General features: G+C 43.2%; 1 protein-coding gene across 1 annotated transcript in view; it reads right to left on the bottom strand.

Moving 5' to 3' along the window:
- Positions 1–442: 442 nt before the first annotated feature.
- The window catches only part of APBB1IP (amyloid beta precursor protein binding family B member 1 interacting protein), a 91,832-nt gene continuing 75,098 nt past the window's right edge, over positions 443–17,176 (bottom strand). The window contains exons 11-14 of the mRNA XM_075271715.1: positions 15,376–15,474; positions 14,163–14,265; positions 13,481–13,572; positions 443–1,064 (exon numbers count right to left, since the gene is read on the bottom strand). Of these exons, the coding sequence (XP_075127816.1) occupies positions 510–1,064; positions 13,481–13,572; positions 14,163–14,265; positions 15,376–15,474 (849 nt within the window). The 3' untranslated portion in view covers positions 443–509. The remainder of the gene's footprint in view (positions 1,065–13,480; positions 13,573–14,162; positions 14,266–15,375; positions 15,475–17,176) is intronic.

The raw sequence follows: 17,176 nt of genomic DNA on the forward strand, positions 1-17,176 counted from the left end.
ACAAACCCCCCACTATTATAAATATCATATGAAAGAGTTAATTAATTGGGGTCCTACATTCAGCATCCTCATGTTTTATTTAGAACAAAGAGCAGCTGTAAAGAGTGTCTCTTGTTCTGGAGGACCCGGTATGCCCATGCGCTACATGGACATCTCATTGATTTCAGTAGCTAGCAGTGTAATGCTTCATTTCTCCTGCTGTGGCGCTGTGGGGAATGGAACACTTGCTTCCAGCTATAGGTGATCACTGGGGGTCTCTGTAGTGGAACATGCTGTGATCAGTTTATCAATGGTGGAGCCATCTACCAAAAAAGGATTGCGAACCAAGTCTAGTTTGCCTATATCATACATTTACAGTCTATACCAATTTTACAGTCACGTTTCTTTTTTGTGTTTTACAAGAAATCTCTAACTTTGAATATTTTTCTAAAAAACCCCTAAATATCATAATACAGTCTGTTAGGTTTGCTTCTCCATCGTTTCTCTAGGCAGTGCTGTATAATGTCCATTTAGGTGGTGGTTTCTCTCTTCTTCTGTAAAGCTTTCATCAAATCCGTCATAAAATCTGGTTGACCACCGGCATTTCCATTTGCAAGTTCTTTTGACCTGGAGGCTGCATTGTCGTTCCTTCTCGGAGGATTAGGTGGCTGTTTTTTCACTGGGAGCTGTGGTGGAGCTGAAGCTGTAAATGGTGGTGGTGGAGGAGGAGGAGCCGGCGGGCCGCCTATAGTTGGCGCCGCTAATTGCGGTGGTGGTGGTGGAGGAGGTGGAGCATAGCCAGACATAGAATTAGAAGCTGGAGGTGGTGGAGGCAAGAAGTCAGGTGGCAAATCAAAGAAATCAGGAGGAGGAGGGGGAAGGAAATCATCATCCAGTTGTGAAGCTTCTGGGTGGGGAAACTGTGGTGGGGGCGGCAAGTTTCCACCTGGTTTGGCCTTAGTTGGTAATGGTGGTGCTGGCACTAAAGTGGATGATCTTATAGGTGCAGGCGGAGGCTTTTTTGCTAATGTTGGTGTTGGTTGCTTAAGAACTTCAGGCTTGGAAATCTCATTGGCTTGTGGTCCCTACAGGAAGAAAACAGAATTTGTGAGATTGTGTTTATTCAGTTATTATACACTGTCTACCAATAAGTATTTGGACACCCATGCAAATGAAGATATCTGCGGTCGTGATGTACGTCACGCCTTCTGCCGTTAAATAGGGAACAGCATTGGCATTAGTCACATAAAAGATGCCACGAAGTGCAGAGGTGTCCGATTTCGAGAAGGGGTAATTGTGGGGTACCACAGAAATGGTTGATCATTCAGCGACATAGCAAGTGAACTGGATTTCCCAAAATCGACAGTGGCCTATGTGATTACGAAGTGGAGGGTGAACGGTGATTGTCAGAATGTGCCCCGAGTCAGCAGACCCCGAAACTGGGAGATAGAGAGCGACGAGTGCTGGCCAGAGAAACCGCCCCCAACCGATGGCTCACATACACCAGGAGTGTCACCAGGTATCCAGGAGTATTGTGTTGCTCAATCCCATCCGTAAGGAAGCATCTGCTGGGGTCTACCAACTACTGGATAGGAAGAAATGGGGTTTTTTCTATTCTACCGCAGGTGTCCATATACTCATTGGTAGACAGGGTATACATGTGTTCTACCATATAAGAGCTAGACATTTTCTAATGGAATGGAATGTATGACTGAGGGTATCAGTAGGCTTATGTTTGCATAGTCAGATTAAAGTTGTTTACAAACCCTTGGGACTGGGGGGGGGGGGAGCGTAGCCTAAAGGGACACAAGTTACTTTGGTACTGGGTTAGCACTAGACAGTTTTCTTCTTTCTGTAAGAGAGCAATTTTCAGTCCCCCTGATATCAAGAGGCCCCTTTTTTTAAATAACTAGAGGGAGGACCCGGCTTCGCACGGGTATATTACATTTTATGTTTGTGTAGTGGCCCCATAAGAATTGTCCAGTTTTGCACTGATGTATTTTGTATGTGGTTTGTGTGTATGTCCATAAGCGTCATGTGATTATGTGTATCTCATTTTGGATATCAGTGAAAAACCTGTCATTAGTTGTTATGGATATCTGGAGTAAAGCTGTATCTAATCCTTCCCCGTGTAATACTGTGTTTAGATGCAAGTATCCATTCCTTGTTGGTGTGGTACTGTGTGCAGATGCACATATCTAATCCTGCGGCGTGTGGTACTGTGTGCAGATGCGTGTATCTAATCCTCCCCGTGTGGTATTGTGTGAAGAGGCGCGTATCTAATCCTCCGGTAAGTGAAACTGTGTTCAGATGCATGTATCTAATGACTCTGGCGTGTGGTACTGTGTGCAGATGCGTGTATCTAATACTCTGGCATGTGGTATTGTGTGCAGATGCACGTATCTAATCCTCCCCATGTGGAACTGTGTTCTGAGACGCGTATCTACTTCTCTGGCATGTGGTACTGTGTGCAGAGGCCTGTATCTAATCTTCCAAAGTGTGGTACTGTGTTCAGATGCACGTATCTAATCCTCCCCTATGTGGTATTGTGTTAAGAGGCACGTATCTAATCCTACGGCGTGTGGAACTGTGTGTAGACGCGCGTATCTAATCCTACAGCATGTGGTACTGTATGCAGACGTGTGTATCTAATCCTATGGCGTGTTCAACTGTGTGAAGATGCATGTATTTATTCCTCTGGCGTGTGGATCTGTAAGCAGACGCAGGTATCTAATCCTACAGCATGTGGTACTGTGTGCAGACCTGCTTATCCAATCCTCTGGCATGTGGTATTGTGGAAGAATATCCAAAACAAGAGAAGGATGATCCAGCAAATCATTTCCCAAATAAAACAATTTTTTTCTTCTTTGTCTTTATTTTATTGAAAAATGTCCATTAAAACACAAGTGTGTGCCAAGGAAAAAAAGAGTTCAGACGTGAAACAGAACAGACTGACGCGTTTCGAACTAAACGTTCTTAGTCATAGTCTGAAGTTACTGAGGCTGGATAACCCTTATAAACCTTGTAGCGCATGTGTGAGTAATCAACACAATTACAAAAACGGCAACAATGACATATACATAGATCTGGAACACACACAAAAAACGCACATAGAGTAAATAAAATTATAACAACTTACAACACACAAAAAAAAAAAAAATAAATAAATAAATAAATTATAAAGATAAAAATAAAAGCATGAACATGGATATAGATATTTCTAGTCTTGTGGGAAAGAAAAAAGGAAGCAAGCTACATGAATTATTCCAACACTGTTTGTTAACTAAGCAATAATCACTCCGCATGTTACAAAGTATCTGAGCTCAAAAAATGATATGTATTATATGCGATACCGCATCAACATACTTGTAGCATCAACATGCTTCTAGTAAGTAAGATGTTGGTGTTAAGGGTTAACCTACCACACCGATTATGCCATATAGCAGTTTACATTAACGTCATTTAAGAGCTATTCACCCATAATACAAAAGGAACAACAGCCTTATCATTATCTCCAAATCATTTCATGAAGTATTCATCAGATGTTTCTATGGAATTTTAAAAATTATCAAGGACTTCCTTAATAAGTACACAGTCGTCATAGCTAGATATGTTAAATCCTGTTATTGTGTCAAACATGACATCGTAGAAGTCTCTATTTAAGTCTCTGTTGAAAACTTCTATTGAAAAATTCTATTGAAAAATTCTATTGAAAAATGCGCATGCGTAGAATCTTTATTGAGAATGCGCAAGCGCAACTGGTGTATCTCATAATTCCCTTAACAAAAATGGCTCCAGAAAGATCGTATCTGAAAATGCGCATGCGCCAACACGCAACCAGCAACAGAACCGGACTGCTCAACACCACAGTAAGTTATATTACAACCAATAAGTTTGTAACCACTTAGTGCGTGTAAGTGACAGATTCCTAAGTTAATAGCATATGTTAATAGTATATGTCGCACTTATGGCTATAGCTTTGATAAATAAACATCTAAAGGCATGTAAGAATACATACACACTAGGTAATTGGTTAAACCATATGCTATTGTTCCTATAAAAAGATGTCCATTAGATGTATAAATAGGGTAATGTTAATAAATGTATGCAAGATCGTTCCTTCTGTTTAAACCATGGGGTGAGCGTGTGTTTAATTTCAAGATCCATGACGCTTCCCTAAGTCTCAGGGAGCGCTCATGGTTACCCCCTCTAAGTGGTTTCTTAACTTGGTCTATTGCCTTAAAACGAAAACTGCCTAAATTTCCACCATGTATGTTAATAAAATGTTGTGAAACCCCTGTGCTCTTATTACAATTACTGTTAGTGATACTATAAAGATGTTCCGCAATTCTGGTTTTTAAAGTGCGCGTGGTACAACCTACGTAATCTAAATCACAAACCACGCAGGATACCATATATATTACATAGGAGCTAGAACAATTGAAAAAACCATTAATGTGGAACTCACGATTTCTGTCAGAATTTTTGAATACAGAAGTTTTATCAGTAAACTTGCAAACATTGCAACGACTGGTTCCGCATTTAAAAAAACCCGAAAGGTGTAGCCATGTTGGGGTTAAGGGTTCTAATTTCCCCACGTACATACTTGGAGAGAGAACATTACCCAAAGTCCTGCCTCTTTTTGAAATAAAATGGCAGTTCTCGGAGAGAATTTTTCTCAAAATCTCATCTTGGTTAAGAATGGGTAAATACTTTTTAACAATGCTAGTAATTTGATGAAAATTACTACTATATGTTGTAGAAAAGAAAACTCCTCCTTCTCTGTTTTTTTTAGAATTTTTTCTGGATGACCCATTAGTGGTTAAAAGAGACTTTCTATCCCTTTTAGAGACTATTTTCCTAGCTCTGTCAATGGTCCACTGGGGATAACCCCGTTTTTGGAATCTATGTTCTATGTCCGTGGTTTTTATCTCATAGTGAGATTCTATACTGCAGGCTCTTTTGGCTCTTATAAATTCGCCAATGGGTAAAGAGTGTACCGTGTGTTTGGGATGTTGGCTTCTGGCATGTAGAATAGTATTGCCAGACAATGGTTTCCTATATAGGTTGGTTGTAATAGAACCCAATTCTGCATTGCCAGTTAAAGTAACATCCAAAAAATTAGTACTATTAGAATCCACATTGTAGGTGAACTTTAGATTGAAATCGTTGTCATTAATGTAAGAGACAAACTTAGACACTTCAGATTTGTCCCCATTCCAAATGACCAAAATGTCATCAATGTATCTACCAAACCACACCACTGATTGCCCGAAAGGATTTTGTTCATTAAAAATGTAAATACTCTCCCAGTAAGACATGACCAGGTTCGCCAATGAGGGCGAGAATTTCGCCCCCATTGGCGCCCCGCACGTTTGTAAATAAAATGTCCTGTCAAACATAAAAAAGTTATGCAATAATAAATATTCCACAACTGTAAGTATGTATTGGCAGAGAGATGGAGAAAAATTGGAAAATTTAGAAAGATGGTAAGACAGCGCTTTCAGGGCAATGGGGTGCGGTATGGAAGAGTACAGAGAGGCAACGTCACACGTTACCCAAATGTAATTGTTTTTCCACTTGGATCCATCCAGGATCCGTATTAGATCCTTAGTGTCCTTAATATATCCCGGGACACGGGCCACTAAAGGCTGAAGGATCTTGTCGATCCATTGGCACAGCCTTTCATTAAGTGACCCGATCCCGGAGATGATTGGCCTCAATGGAGGTGGAAAAATGTTTTTATGGACTTTGGGAAGGCCGTGGAAAATGGGGACTACTGGAAAATCTGGTTTGAGATATTTGACATCTATCACAGAAAAAATCCCCAATTCCAGACCTTCCCCAAGTATTTTATCCAAGGTGTGAGAGAAAGATTCAGTAGGATCTGTTGTTAATTGCCTATAAGTATTGGTGTCCTCAAGAATGAGTTTAACCGATTTAACATAATCCAAGGCATTCATGATTACGATGAGACCTCCCTTGTCCGCCAACCTAAAAACCACATCCTTGTTCTTTTGTAATTTTGATAGACTTAGTCTTTCCAGATGGGTAAGGTTGTCAGACAAGGGAACGTCCACCATATCATCATGAAGTCTGTGTAGCTCCGTTTCTACAGCTGTTTGAAACTGCTCCAAAGCAAGGACACGTGATTTAAGAGGATAATAAAATGGATTCTTTCTGTTAACTGATAAATCTACATCTAGGACAGGAGACGTGTCTGACAGATCCTGAAGGTACTGTAAGCAACATTGTTCCCTGTACATTAAGGTTTCAAATTCATTTATTAATGGCACATTGTTGAATGAATCAACATATTGGGAAGAATTATTGTAAAAATGCCGCTTGACCGTAAGAGAGCGAATAAAGCGATTTAAATCCAGCAACGTGTCAAATAAACTGAACTTAGAAGCTGGAACAAAATTAAAACCCTTAGATAACAATAGTAAATCACTAGGAGTTAGTTGCACTGAAGATAAGTTTAACACATTATCAATGTGATTTACTCCATGTTTCAGTATCAAAGGATTTTTTATAGATAGGGAGTCACATGAATGAGAAGAATTGACTTCCACGTCATCAGACTGTTGATATCCATCATGTAGAGAATCAATTATCGTGGATTGGTCTGTGGTTAGGGAATCATCAGAAACAAAGTTTGCATGTATTTATTCCTCTGGCGTGTGGATCTGTAAGCAGACGCAGGTATCTAATCCTACAGCATGTGGTACTGTGTGCAGACCTGCTTATCCAATCCTCTGGCATGTGGTATTGTGTGCAGACCTGCTTATCCAATCTCCCGGCGTATGGTACTGTGTGCAGACGTGCGTTTCTAATCCTCCGGCGTATGGAACTGTGTGCAGATGTGCATATCCAATCCTCTGGCATGTGGTACTGTGTGCAGATGCGCACATCTAATCCTTCCCCGTGTGATACTGTGTGTAGAAACGTGTATCTAATCCTCTGGCGGTGTTACTATGTGAAGACATGCATATCTAATCCTCCAGCATTTTGAACTGTGTGCAGATGTGCGTATCTAATCCTCCCCCGTGTGATACTTAGAGCAGACACACGTATCTAATCTTTCAGCGTGTGTAACTGTGTGCAGACACGCACATCTAACCCTCGGTCATGTGGTACTGTGTGCAGATGCACGTATCTAATCCTCCCCTGTGTGGTATTGTGTGAAGAGGCGCGTATCTAATCCTACGGCATGTGGAACTGTGTGTAGACGTGGATATCTAATCCTACGACATGTGGTACTGTGTGCAGACGCGCGTATGTAATCCTACGGAATTTGGTACTGTGTGCAGACGTGCTTATCTAATACTCTGGCGTGTGGTACTGTGTGCAGACGCACGTATTTAATCCTCCCCTGTGTGGTATTGTGTGAAGAGGCGCGTATCTAATCCTACGGCGTGTGGAACTGTGTGTAGATGCACGTATCTAATCCTACGGCATGTGGTACTGTGTGCAGACACGCGTATCTAATCCTATGGAATGTGGTACTGTGTGTAGACGCGCGTATCTAATCCTACAGCATGTGGTACTGTGTGCAGACGTGTGTATCTAATCCTATGGCGTGTACAACTGTGTGAAGACACGTGTATCTAATCCTCCCCTGTGTGGTATTGTGTGAAGAGGCGCGTATCTAATCCTACGGCGTGTGGAACTGTGTGTAGACGCGCGTATCTAATCCTCCCCCGTGTGGTACTGTGTGCTGAGACGCGTATCTAATTCTCTGGCATGTGGTACTGTGTGCAGAGGCATGTATCTAATCCTCCAAAGTGTGACACTGTGTACACACACGTATCTAATCCTCCCCTGTGTGGTATTGTGTGAAGAGGCGCGTATTTAATCCTTCGGCGTGTGGAACTATGTGTAGATGCGCGTATCTAATCCTACTGCATGTGGTACTGTGTGCAGACACGTGTATCTAATCCTCTGGAGTGTGGAACTGTGTGTAGACGCGTGTATCTAATTCTTCAGCATGTGGAACCGTGTGCAGACGCACGTATCAAATCCTTCAGTGTGTGGAACTGTGTGCAGAAGTGCGTATTTAATCCTCTGGTGTGTGGGACTGTGTGCAGACCCATGTATCTAATTCTATGGCATGTGGTACTGTGTGCAGACGCGTGTATCTAATGCTATGGCGTGTACAACTATGTGAAGACACGTGTATCTAATCCTCCCCTGTGTGGTATTGTGTGAGGAGGCGCGTATCTAATCCTACAGCGTGTGGAACTGTGTGTAGACACGCGTATCCAATCCCCCGGCATGTGTTACTGTGTGCAGACACGCGTATCTAATCCTATGGCATGTGGTACTGTGTGTAGACGCGCGTATCTAATCCTCCCCCGTGTGGTACTGTGTGCAGACGTGCGTATCTAATCCTCTGGAGTGTGGAACTGTGTGTAGACGCGTGTATCTAATCCTACGGCATGTGGTACTCTGTGCAGACGCGTGTATCTAATCCTATGGCGTGTACAAATGTGTGCAGACGCACGTATCTAATCCTCTGGAGTGTGGGCCTGTGTGTAGACGCCTGTATCTAATCCTTCGGCATGTGGAACCGTGTGCAGATGCACGTATCAAATCCTTCAGTGTGTGTAACTGTGTGCAGAAGTGCGTATTTAATCCTCTGGTTTGTGGGACTGTGTGCAGACGCGTGTATCTAATCCTGTGGCGTGTGATACTGTGTGCTGATCTGTGTATCTAATCCTCTGATGCGTGTATCTCAGTTTGGATATCAGTGTTGTATTGTGCATGTGGAGTGACTGTGTGTATTGCAGTTGAAATATGAGTGAAAGTCTTGGTTTGTATTGGCTAAGGGGGGGGCACTGTGTTTGGAATGCTGTATCTCAGCAACGCTACATCCGAGCGAGTTGGAGTCTCGTCTTAAACCTTCCTGGACATCTGAAGTATCTCTGTACCAAATTTGGTGAAGATCGGTCCAGTCGTTTGGTTCGCATTAGAGAACTAGAGGGAGGACCCGGCTTCGCACGGGTATATTACATTTTATGTTTGTGTAGTGGCCCCATAAGAAATGTCCAATTTTGCACTGGTGTATTTTGTATGTGGTTTGTGTGTATGTCCATAAGCGTCATGTGATTATGTGTATCTCATTTTGGATATCAGTGAAAAACCTGTGATCAGTTGTTATGGATACCTGGAGTAAAGCTGTATCTAATCCTTCCCCGTGTAGTACTGTGTTTAGACGCAAGTATCTAATCCTTGTTGGTGTGGTACTGTGTGCAGATGCACATATCTAATCCTCCAGCGTGTGGTACTGTGTGCAGATGTGTGTATCTAATCCTCCCCCGTGTGACATTGTGTGAAGAGGCACGTATCTAATCCTCCGGTAAGTGAAACTGTGTGCAGACGTGCATATCTAATCTTACGGCATGTGGTACTATGTGCAGACGTGTGTATCTAATCCTCTGGCGTATGGTACTTTGTGCAGACAGGTGTATCTAATCCTCTGGCGTGAGGTACTGTGTGCAGATGCACGTATCTAATCCTTCCCCGTGTGGTACTGTGTGCTGAGACGCGTATCTAATTATCTGGCATGTGGTACTGTGTGCAGAGGCATGTATCTAATCCTCCAAAGTGTGGTACTGTGTTCAGACGCACGTATCTAATCCTCCCCTGTGTGGTATTGTGTGAAGAGGCGCGTATCTAATCCTACAGCATGTGGAACTGTGTGTAGACGCACGTATCTAATCCTACAGCATGTGGTACTGTATGCAGACGCGTGTATCTAATCCTATGGCGTGTACAACTGTGTGAAGATGTGCGTATCTAATCGTCTGACATGTGGAACTGTAAGCAGACGCGCGTATCTAATCCTACGGCATGTGTTACTGTGTGCACACGTGCTTATCTAATCCTCTGGTGTGTGGAACTGTGTGCAGATGCGCGTATCTAATCCTCCCCTGTGTGGTATTGTGTAATGAGGCGTGTATCTAATCCTACGGCGAGTGGAACTGTGTGTAGACGCTTGTATCTAATCCTACGGCATGTGGTACTGTATGCAGATGCGCGTATCTAATCCTCTTGCGTGTGGTACTGTGTATTGAGACGCGTATCTAATTCTCTGGCTTGTGGTACTGTGTGCAGAGGTTTGTATCTAATCCTCCAAAGTGTGGTACTGTATGCAGACACAAGTATCTGATCCTTCCCTGTGTGGTATTGTGTGAAGAGTCGCATATCTAATCCTACGGCGTGTGGAACTGTGTGTAGACGCGCGTATCTAATCCTTTGGCGTGTGGTACTGTGTGCAGATGCGCGTATCTAATTCTCCCCTGTGTGGTACTGTGTGCTGATGCGTGTATCTAATTCTCTGGCTTGTGGTACTGTGTGCAGAGGCATGTATCTAATCCTCCAAAGTGTGGTACTGTATGCAGACACACGTATCTAATCCTCCCCTGTGTGGTACTGTGTGAAGAGGTGCGTATCTAATCCTACGGCATGTGGAACTGTGTGTAGATGCGCGTATCTAATCCTACAGCATGTGGTACTGTGTGCAGATGTGTGTATCTAATCCTCTCTGTGTGGTACTGTGTGCTGAGACGCGTATATAATTCTCTGGCTTGTGGTACTGTGTGCAGAGGCATGTATCTAATCCTCCAAAGTGTGGTACTGTATGCAAACACATGTATCTAATCCTCCCCTGTGTGGTATTGTGTGAAGAGGCGTATATCTAATCCTACGGCATGTGGTACTGTGTGCAGATGCGTGTATCTAATCCTCTGGCGTGTGGTACTGTGTGCAGATGCGCGTATCTAATCCTCTGGCATGTGGTACTGTGTGCAGATGCGCGCATCTAATCCTCCCCTGTGTGGTACTGAGTGCAGATGCACATATCTAATCCTCTGGCATGTGGTACTGTGTGCAGATGTGCTTATCTAATCCTCCCCCATGTGGTACTGTGTGCTGAGACATGTATGTAATTCTCTGGCTTGTGGTACTGTGTGCAGAGGCATGTATCTAATCTTCCAAAGTGTGGTACTGTGTGCAGACAGACGTATCTAATCCTCCCCTGTGTGATATTGTGTGAAGAGGTGCATATCTAATCCTACGGCATGTGGAACTGTGTGTAGACGCGCATATCTAATCCTACGGCATGTGGTACTGTGTGCAGACGCGTGTATCTAATCCTCCCCCGTGTGGTACTGTGTGCTGAGACATGTATGTAATTCTCTGGCTTGTGGTACTGTGTGCAGAGGCATGTATCTAATCCTCCAAAGTGTGGTACTGTGTGCACACACACGTATCTAATCCTCCCCTGTGTGGTATTGTGTGAAGAGGCACGTATCTAATCCTACGGCATGTGGAACTGTGTGTAGATGCACGTATATAATCCTACGGCATGTGGTACTGTGTGTAGATGCGCGTATCTAATCCTACAGCATGTGGTACTGTGTGCAGACACATGTATCTAATCCTCCCCTGTGTGGTATTGTGTGAAGAGGCACGTATCTAATCCTACGGCATGTGGTACTGTGTGCAGATGTGCATATCTTATGCTCTGGTGTGTGGAACTATGTGCAGATGCGTGTATCCAATCATTTGGCATGTGGTACTGTGTGCAGACGCATATATCCAATCCCCCGGCGTGTGGTACTTTGTGCATATGCGTGTATCTAATGCTTCGGCATGTGGAACTGTGTGCAGAAGTGCGTATTTAATCCTCTGGTTTGTGGGACTGTGTGCAGACGCGTGTATCTAATCCTCTGGCGTGTGATACTGTGTGCTGATCTGTGTATCTAATCCTCTGATGCGTGTATCTCAGTTTGGATATCAGTGTTGGGTTGTGTATGTGGAGTGACCGTGTGTATTGCAGTTGGAATATGAGTGAAAGACTTGCAGGTTTGTATTGGCTAAGGGGGGGCACTGTGTTTGGAATGCTGTATCTCAGCAACGGTACGTCCCAGCGAGTTGGAGTCTCGTCTTAAACCTTCCCGGATACCTGAAGTATCTCTGTGCCAAATTTGGTGAAGATCGGTCCAGTCGTTTGGTTCGCATTAGAGCACAGACAGACAGACAGACAGACAGACAGACAGAAATTCATTTTTATAATATAGGGAGAAGATAGGTGGAGGTCTTCATTTATAGACCCCCCATCAAAAAGGTGAATTATTACTTTAAATCTATAGAATCCTGTTCTATCAGTGATACATGTAATGCTAGGAATGTAGCTCCGGGCAGTAGAAGGGACAATGTAAGCTGCTTTTCTGTAAGAAAGTTAATAGGTTTGACCCGACAGTGAATACATAAGATTTTTTTTTCTGTTCTCGACAGCATTGTATACAGGTCTTGTAATTTATCATGTAGTCATGTGACAAGTTTGTCATTGCTGAACCTTTTATGTAAAAACAAAACCGGAAATGGGAAATTCATCTAAAAGTCAAATCATAAGAGAAAAAAAGAACTGTGAGTATAGTAACCCTATAGAAAAATGTATAAGAAACACAAAGGGCTACTCGCCTTAGAGCTGTATATTATTATCTGTGAGATGAGAACTAGAGATGAGCGAACACTGTTCGGATCAGCCGATCCGAACAGCACGCACCCATATAAATGAATGGAAGCACCTGTGACGCCGGCCGGCCACCGGCAAAGTCAGCCTCACAGGTGCTTCCATTCATTTCTATGGGTGTGTGCTGTTCGGATCGGCTGATCCGAACAGTGTTCGCTCATCTCTAATGAGAACCTTTGTAAATATTCTACATTACTTTAACTATCCTTTCCCTATCTTTAGCCCAGAGCTACATTTACAGTTTAAGGCCGGGGCCCCACGTTGCAGAAACTCAGCTTTTTTTGTTGTAGACTTTGCTGTGTTTTTTTTTTGTGCCAAAGCCAGGAGTGGATTCAGGAGAAGGGAGAAGTATAAGAAATTCCTATATATTTCCCATTCCTTTTGTAGCCATTCTTGGCTTTAGCTCAAGAAAACACAGCAAAATCTGCAACAAAAAAGCTGCGTTTCGCAACGTGGGGCCTCAGCCTAAGATCTGTCTCTCGTTCATTTCAATCTTCAATGCTTCGCTAGTTGATTGCTTGCTCGATCTTCAGGCAGATTTCACCTAATATAGTGAATGGGAGGCTGAAAAATTCTGCGGAATTTAAAATTCCGTGACTGATTCCACAACGAAATTTGGTCAATCAGAAAAATTCAGCTGATCCGCGGAGGTTTAGGATGTCTGACCCTCACAGTCCTAAGGACACTGGATAACTCCTTTAAGGTTCCCATTCATTTTAATGATTTTATCTGAAGGAAAATGCTATCCCTTAGTTAGCTGGCCTTCTTTTGGGTAGTGTAGTCTGCTACATTATTTCACCCACTAGTCTACACAGTTCCTATTAAAGTCAATTTTTCGATGGGTTAAGAGTGGATCTGCTACAAAGTACGTTTTGATGCAGGTGTGAACAGAGCTTAATCCCATAAAAAAATCAATAGGAATGATTTTGATATTTTTTTATGAATGCTATCTCTATATACCTTAGCTGCTTCTCCGCGTTTCCAGGCATCTGAGAAGCTTGAGCTGACACTTGTGACATTTTGTGGTACTTGTCCATTTCCTTGAACTTTACCTAAAATAAATTGAAAGTTAGTAAATGGAGAAATAACATGAAAAACATAAAAGTGCCCCCAAAAAAAGAAGAGATTTCTCAATTAAAGACATTTAATGGGAATGTCACCCTTTGGATACAGTTTCTATATATTCATAATACATATACAATCTGCATCTTGTACCGATCCAGAGCTGCTAGATATGTTATACTCCAGAGCTGTATTCATAATTCTGCTGATTAGGAATTAGTTGTCAAGCCTGTCTCCATTTACAGCTCATCTGAGCCCTGGCCTAAGGCCTCGTTCAATCCTGCATCAGTAATCCGTTCGGGAGAGTCCTCATGGGGACCCCCCTGAACAGACTACCGAACGCATTGGCAAGCGGTGTGCAGGGAAAGCACACAGACCCCATAGACTATAATGGGGTCTGTGTGCTTTCTGCACGGTCTCCACACAGGACATGCGGACTAGGGTGACACTAACATGAGTGAAGGGGTCACAGACAAATTCGGTGTATGGTCCTAGCCTTACTGTCACGATTTTTCATCAAGGACATAAACAGATCAGGATGTGGTCTAGGTATCATAAGCCATATATCCTAGCCTATTACCTGCTGCGCCTTGCATTGATGGATTGCTGAGAGAGGACCAATGGGAGGCGAGGCCGGCTTTGTGGACTGCAGTCTTATAGTTGTCGTATAAGGTTTTTCCGTACTGGAAACAAAAACAAAAAAAGTTACATTTGATAATAAAATGGGAAAAAATTTTGCTTATTCTGAGATCAAAGAGAGGCATGTATGATTGTGACCAATGGTAAAACCTAAAATTTTGTAGCGGCAGCATCTTCCAAAGTGTGCAATGACTTTGAAAGCCTCCAAACTAGACTTTATGCTTCCTAAAAAAGTGTGATCAAAACTGAGTGTGCCTCCGATGTGGGGCCAAGTTTGCAACTGAATGGAGTCAGATGACAGCGGGAGTGACCTGCTCTATCCTGTCCCGTATCATCAGAACGGACCAGAAGCCCCATAGCCGTGAAAGCATCATGGAATGCACTTGGGTGTCACTCCGAGTGTCACTGGGCTGCAAACTTTGCCCCACATTGGATGCACACCTGATCGTGTGTCTGGGGTCCTAGGTATAAGTCATTTATGACACTTCTACAAACATAATGAATTGGACAATTTCCTTGTTCACACTATTAGCAGAACTGATGGTGGCCTATGTAGACCGGCAAATGTCATTGTCCTCAGGTTATCAGGAGGGGACACTACATGTATGAGAAGATAACCCGGACACAATAAGGACATCATGGCTGGTTATCAGGAGGACACTTCATGTATGAGAAGATAACCTGACCACAATAAGGACATCATGGCTGGTTATCAGGAGGACACTATATGTATGAGAAGATAACCCGGACACAATAAAGACATCATGGCTGGTTATCAGGAGGACACTACATGTATGAGAAGATAACCCGGACACAATAAGGACATCATGGCTGGTTATCAGGAGGACACTACATGTATGAGAAGATAACCCGGACACAATAAAGACATCATGGCTGGTTATTAGGAGGACACTACATGTATGAGAAGATAACCCGGATACAATAAGGACATCATGGCTGGGTTTCTGTATTTATGGTCATGTTCACTGGCAACCAACTAAGACAAAAACTCTGAGCTGGTTAGATAAAATCTTTAAAAAAAAATTAGCAATTATTTATATTTACAAAAATGTTTAACTTTTCATTGTCTATAAATCTGATTACATTCATGAGAAACCCCTTTATATTTATTGAAATGTTCTTGCCTCTCTTACCTTAGCTATCCTTATGCCAGTCACCCACTGGTGGAGCACCCACGGGTCATCACAGCACAAGTATTTTATGTATTGGGACTCTTTTTGAATTTGCGGATGCTGAAAAAGTAACAAATCAGAAAACAGGCTTTAATCTATACGGTAATCTCATGTATGGCTTCTGATGTCATATGAGTACAAATCTGCTCACAAATCTGGTCTAGTTGTCTGAGGCTGGTAATGGATGGCCTATCCCGATTAACTGTTCTGTATCTGTAACTGAGCACAATGTATGGAGCTGGAAGCAGACAGCTCTGTACACTGTGTAGTGACTATATTTCACTATTGCAGTCCAGAAACCATTTTCTTGTATGAGAGCTGATCTGCAGTAGCGTGACACAGCCAGTACACAATGCATGGCACCGTCTGCTTTTATCTCCATACCTTGTGCTGAGAAGAGAATACTGGTTGTCGCTCCCCACCTAAGTCATTGATATTAAAACCCTAGAAAACCTCTTCATATCTTTTCTGGGTATACTAGGTGACAAATACCTATTTTAAATCACAGGATCTCCTGCTACTGGGATCTCTAGAAATCAACTATGATCTGTGTATGAACCTGTTAAGTTTCCCTGCAGCACCCCAACAGGCTCCATAAGGTATTACACAATTTTCATAAAAATATAAAGGCAGTCTACGTAATGAATGAACATATCAGGTCCTGCAGAGCAAGAGACGCTCCATTTTACGGTCTTGAAAGGGAACCTCCATCTATTAATTCTGAATTTCCTTAAAGGAAGTCTGTCACTAGAATCCAACATATTAAACGAGCCTGCAGATAGATAGGTGATGGTCACCTAAATCAAATAGTGTTTTCCCCTTGTGAATCGCTACTTCCATTGCCGAGATATCGCTGAGTTTGTTGATATTGAAATGAGCCATTCTAAGCAATGAGGGTGTGCCCATTGCTCCAAAGAGATAAGTGGCCACACCCTCATTGCTCCAAAGAGATAAGTGGCCACATCCTCATTGCTCCAAAGAGATAACTGGCCACACCCTCATTGCGCCAAAGAGATTAGAGGCCACACCCTCATTGCTCCAAAGAGACAAGTGGCCACACCCTCATTGCTCCAAAGAGATAAGTGGCCACACCCTCATTGCGCCAAAGAGATAAGTGGCCACATCCTCATTGCTCCAAAGAGATAAGCGGCTACACCCTCATTGCTCTAAAGAGATAAGTGGCCACACCCTCATTGCTCCAAAGAGATAAGTGGCCACACCCTCATTGCTCCAAAGAGATAAGCGGCTACACCCTCATTGCTCTAAAGAGATAAGCGGCCACACCCTCATTGCTCCAAAGAGACAAGCAGCCACACCCTCATTGCTCCAAAGAGACAAGTGGCCACACCCTCATTGCTCCAAAGAGATAAGTGGCCACATCCTCATTGCTCCAAAGAGATAACTGGCCACACCCTCATTGCGCCAAAGAGATTAGAGGCCACACCCTCATTGCTACAAAGAGACAAGTGGCCACACCCTCATTGCTCCAAAGAGATAAGTGGCCACACCCTCATTGCGCCAAAGAGATAAGTGGCCACATCCTCATTGCTCCAAAGAGATAAGCGGCTACACCCTCATTGCTCTAAAGAGATAAGTGGCCACACCCTCATTGCTCCAAAGAGATAAGTGGCCACACCCTCATTGCTCCAAAGAGATAAGCGGCTACACCCTCATTGCTCTAAAGAGATAAGCGGCCACACCCTCATTGCTCCAAAGAGACAAGCAGCCACACCCTCATTGCTCCAAAGAGACAAGTGGCCAC

The sequence above is a fragment of the Leptodactylus fuscus genome, chromosome 4 (genome assembly GCF_031893055.1).
Source record: "Leptodactylus fuscus isolate aLepFus1 chromosome 4, aLepFus1.hap2, whole genome shotgun sequence".
In the NCBI taxonomy this organism is placed as follows: Eukaryota; Metazoa; Chordata; class Amphibia; order Anura; family Leptodactylidae; genus Leptodactylus; species Leptodactylus fuscus.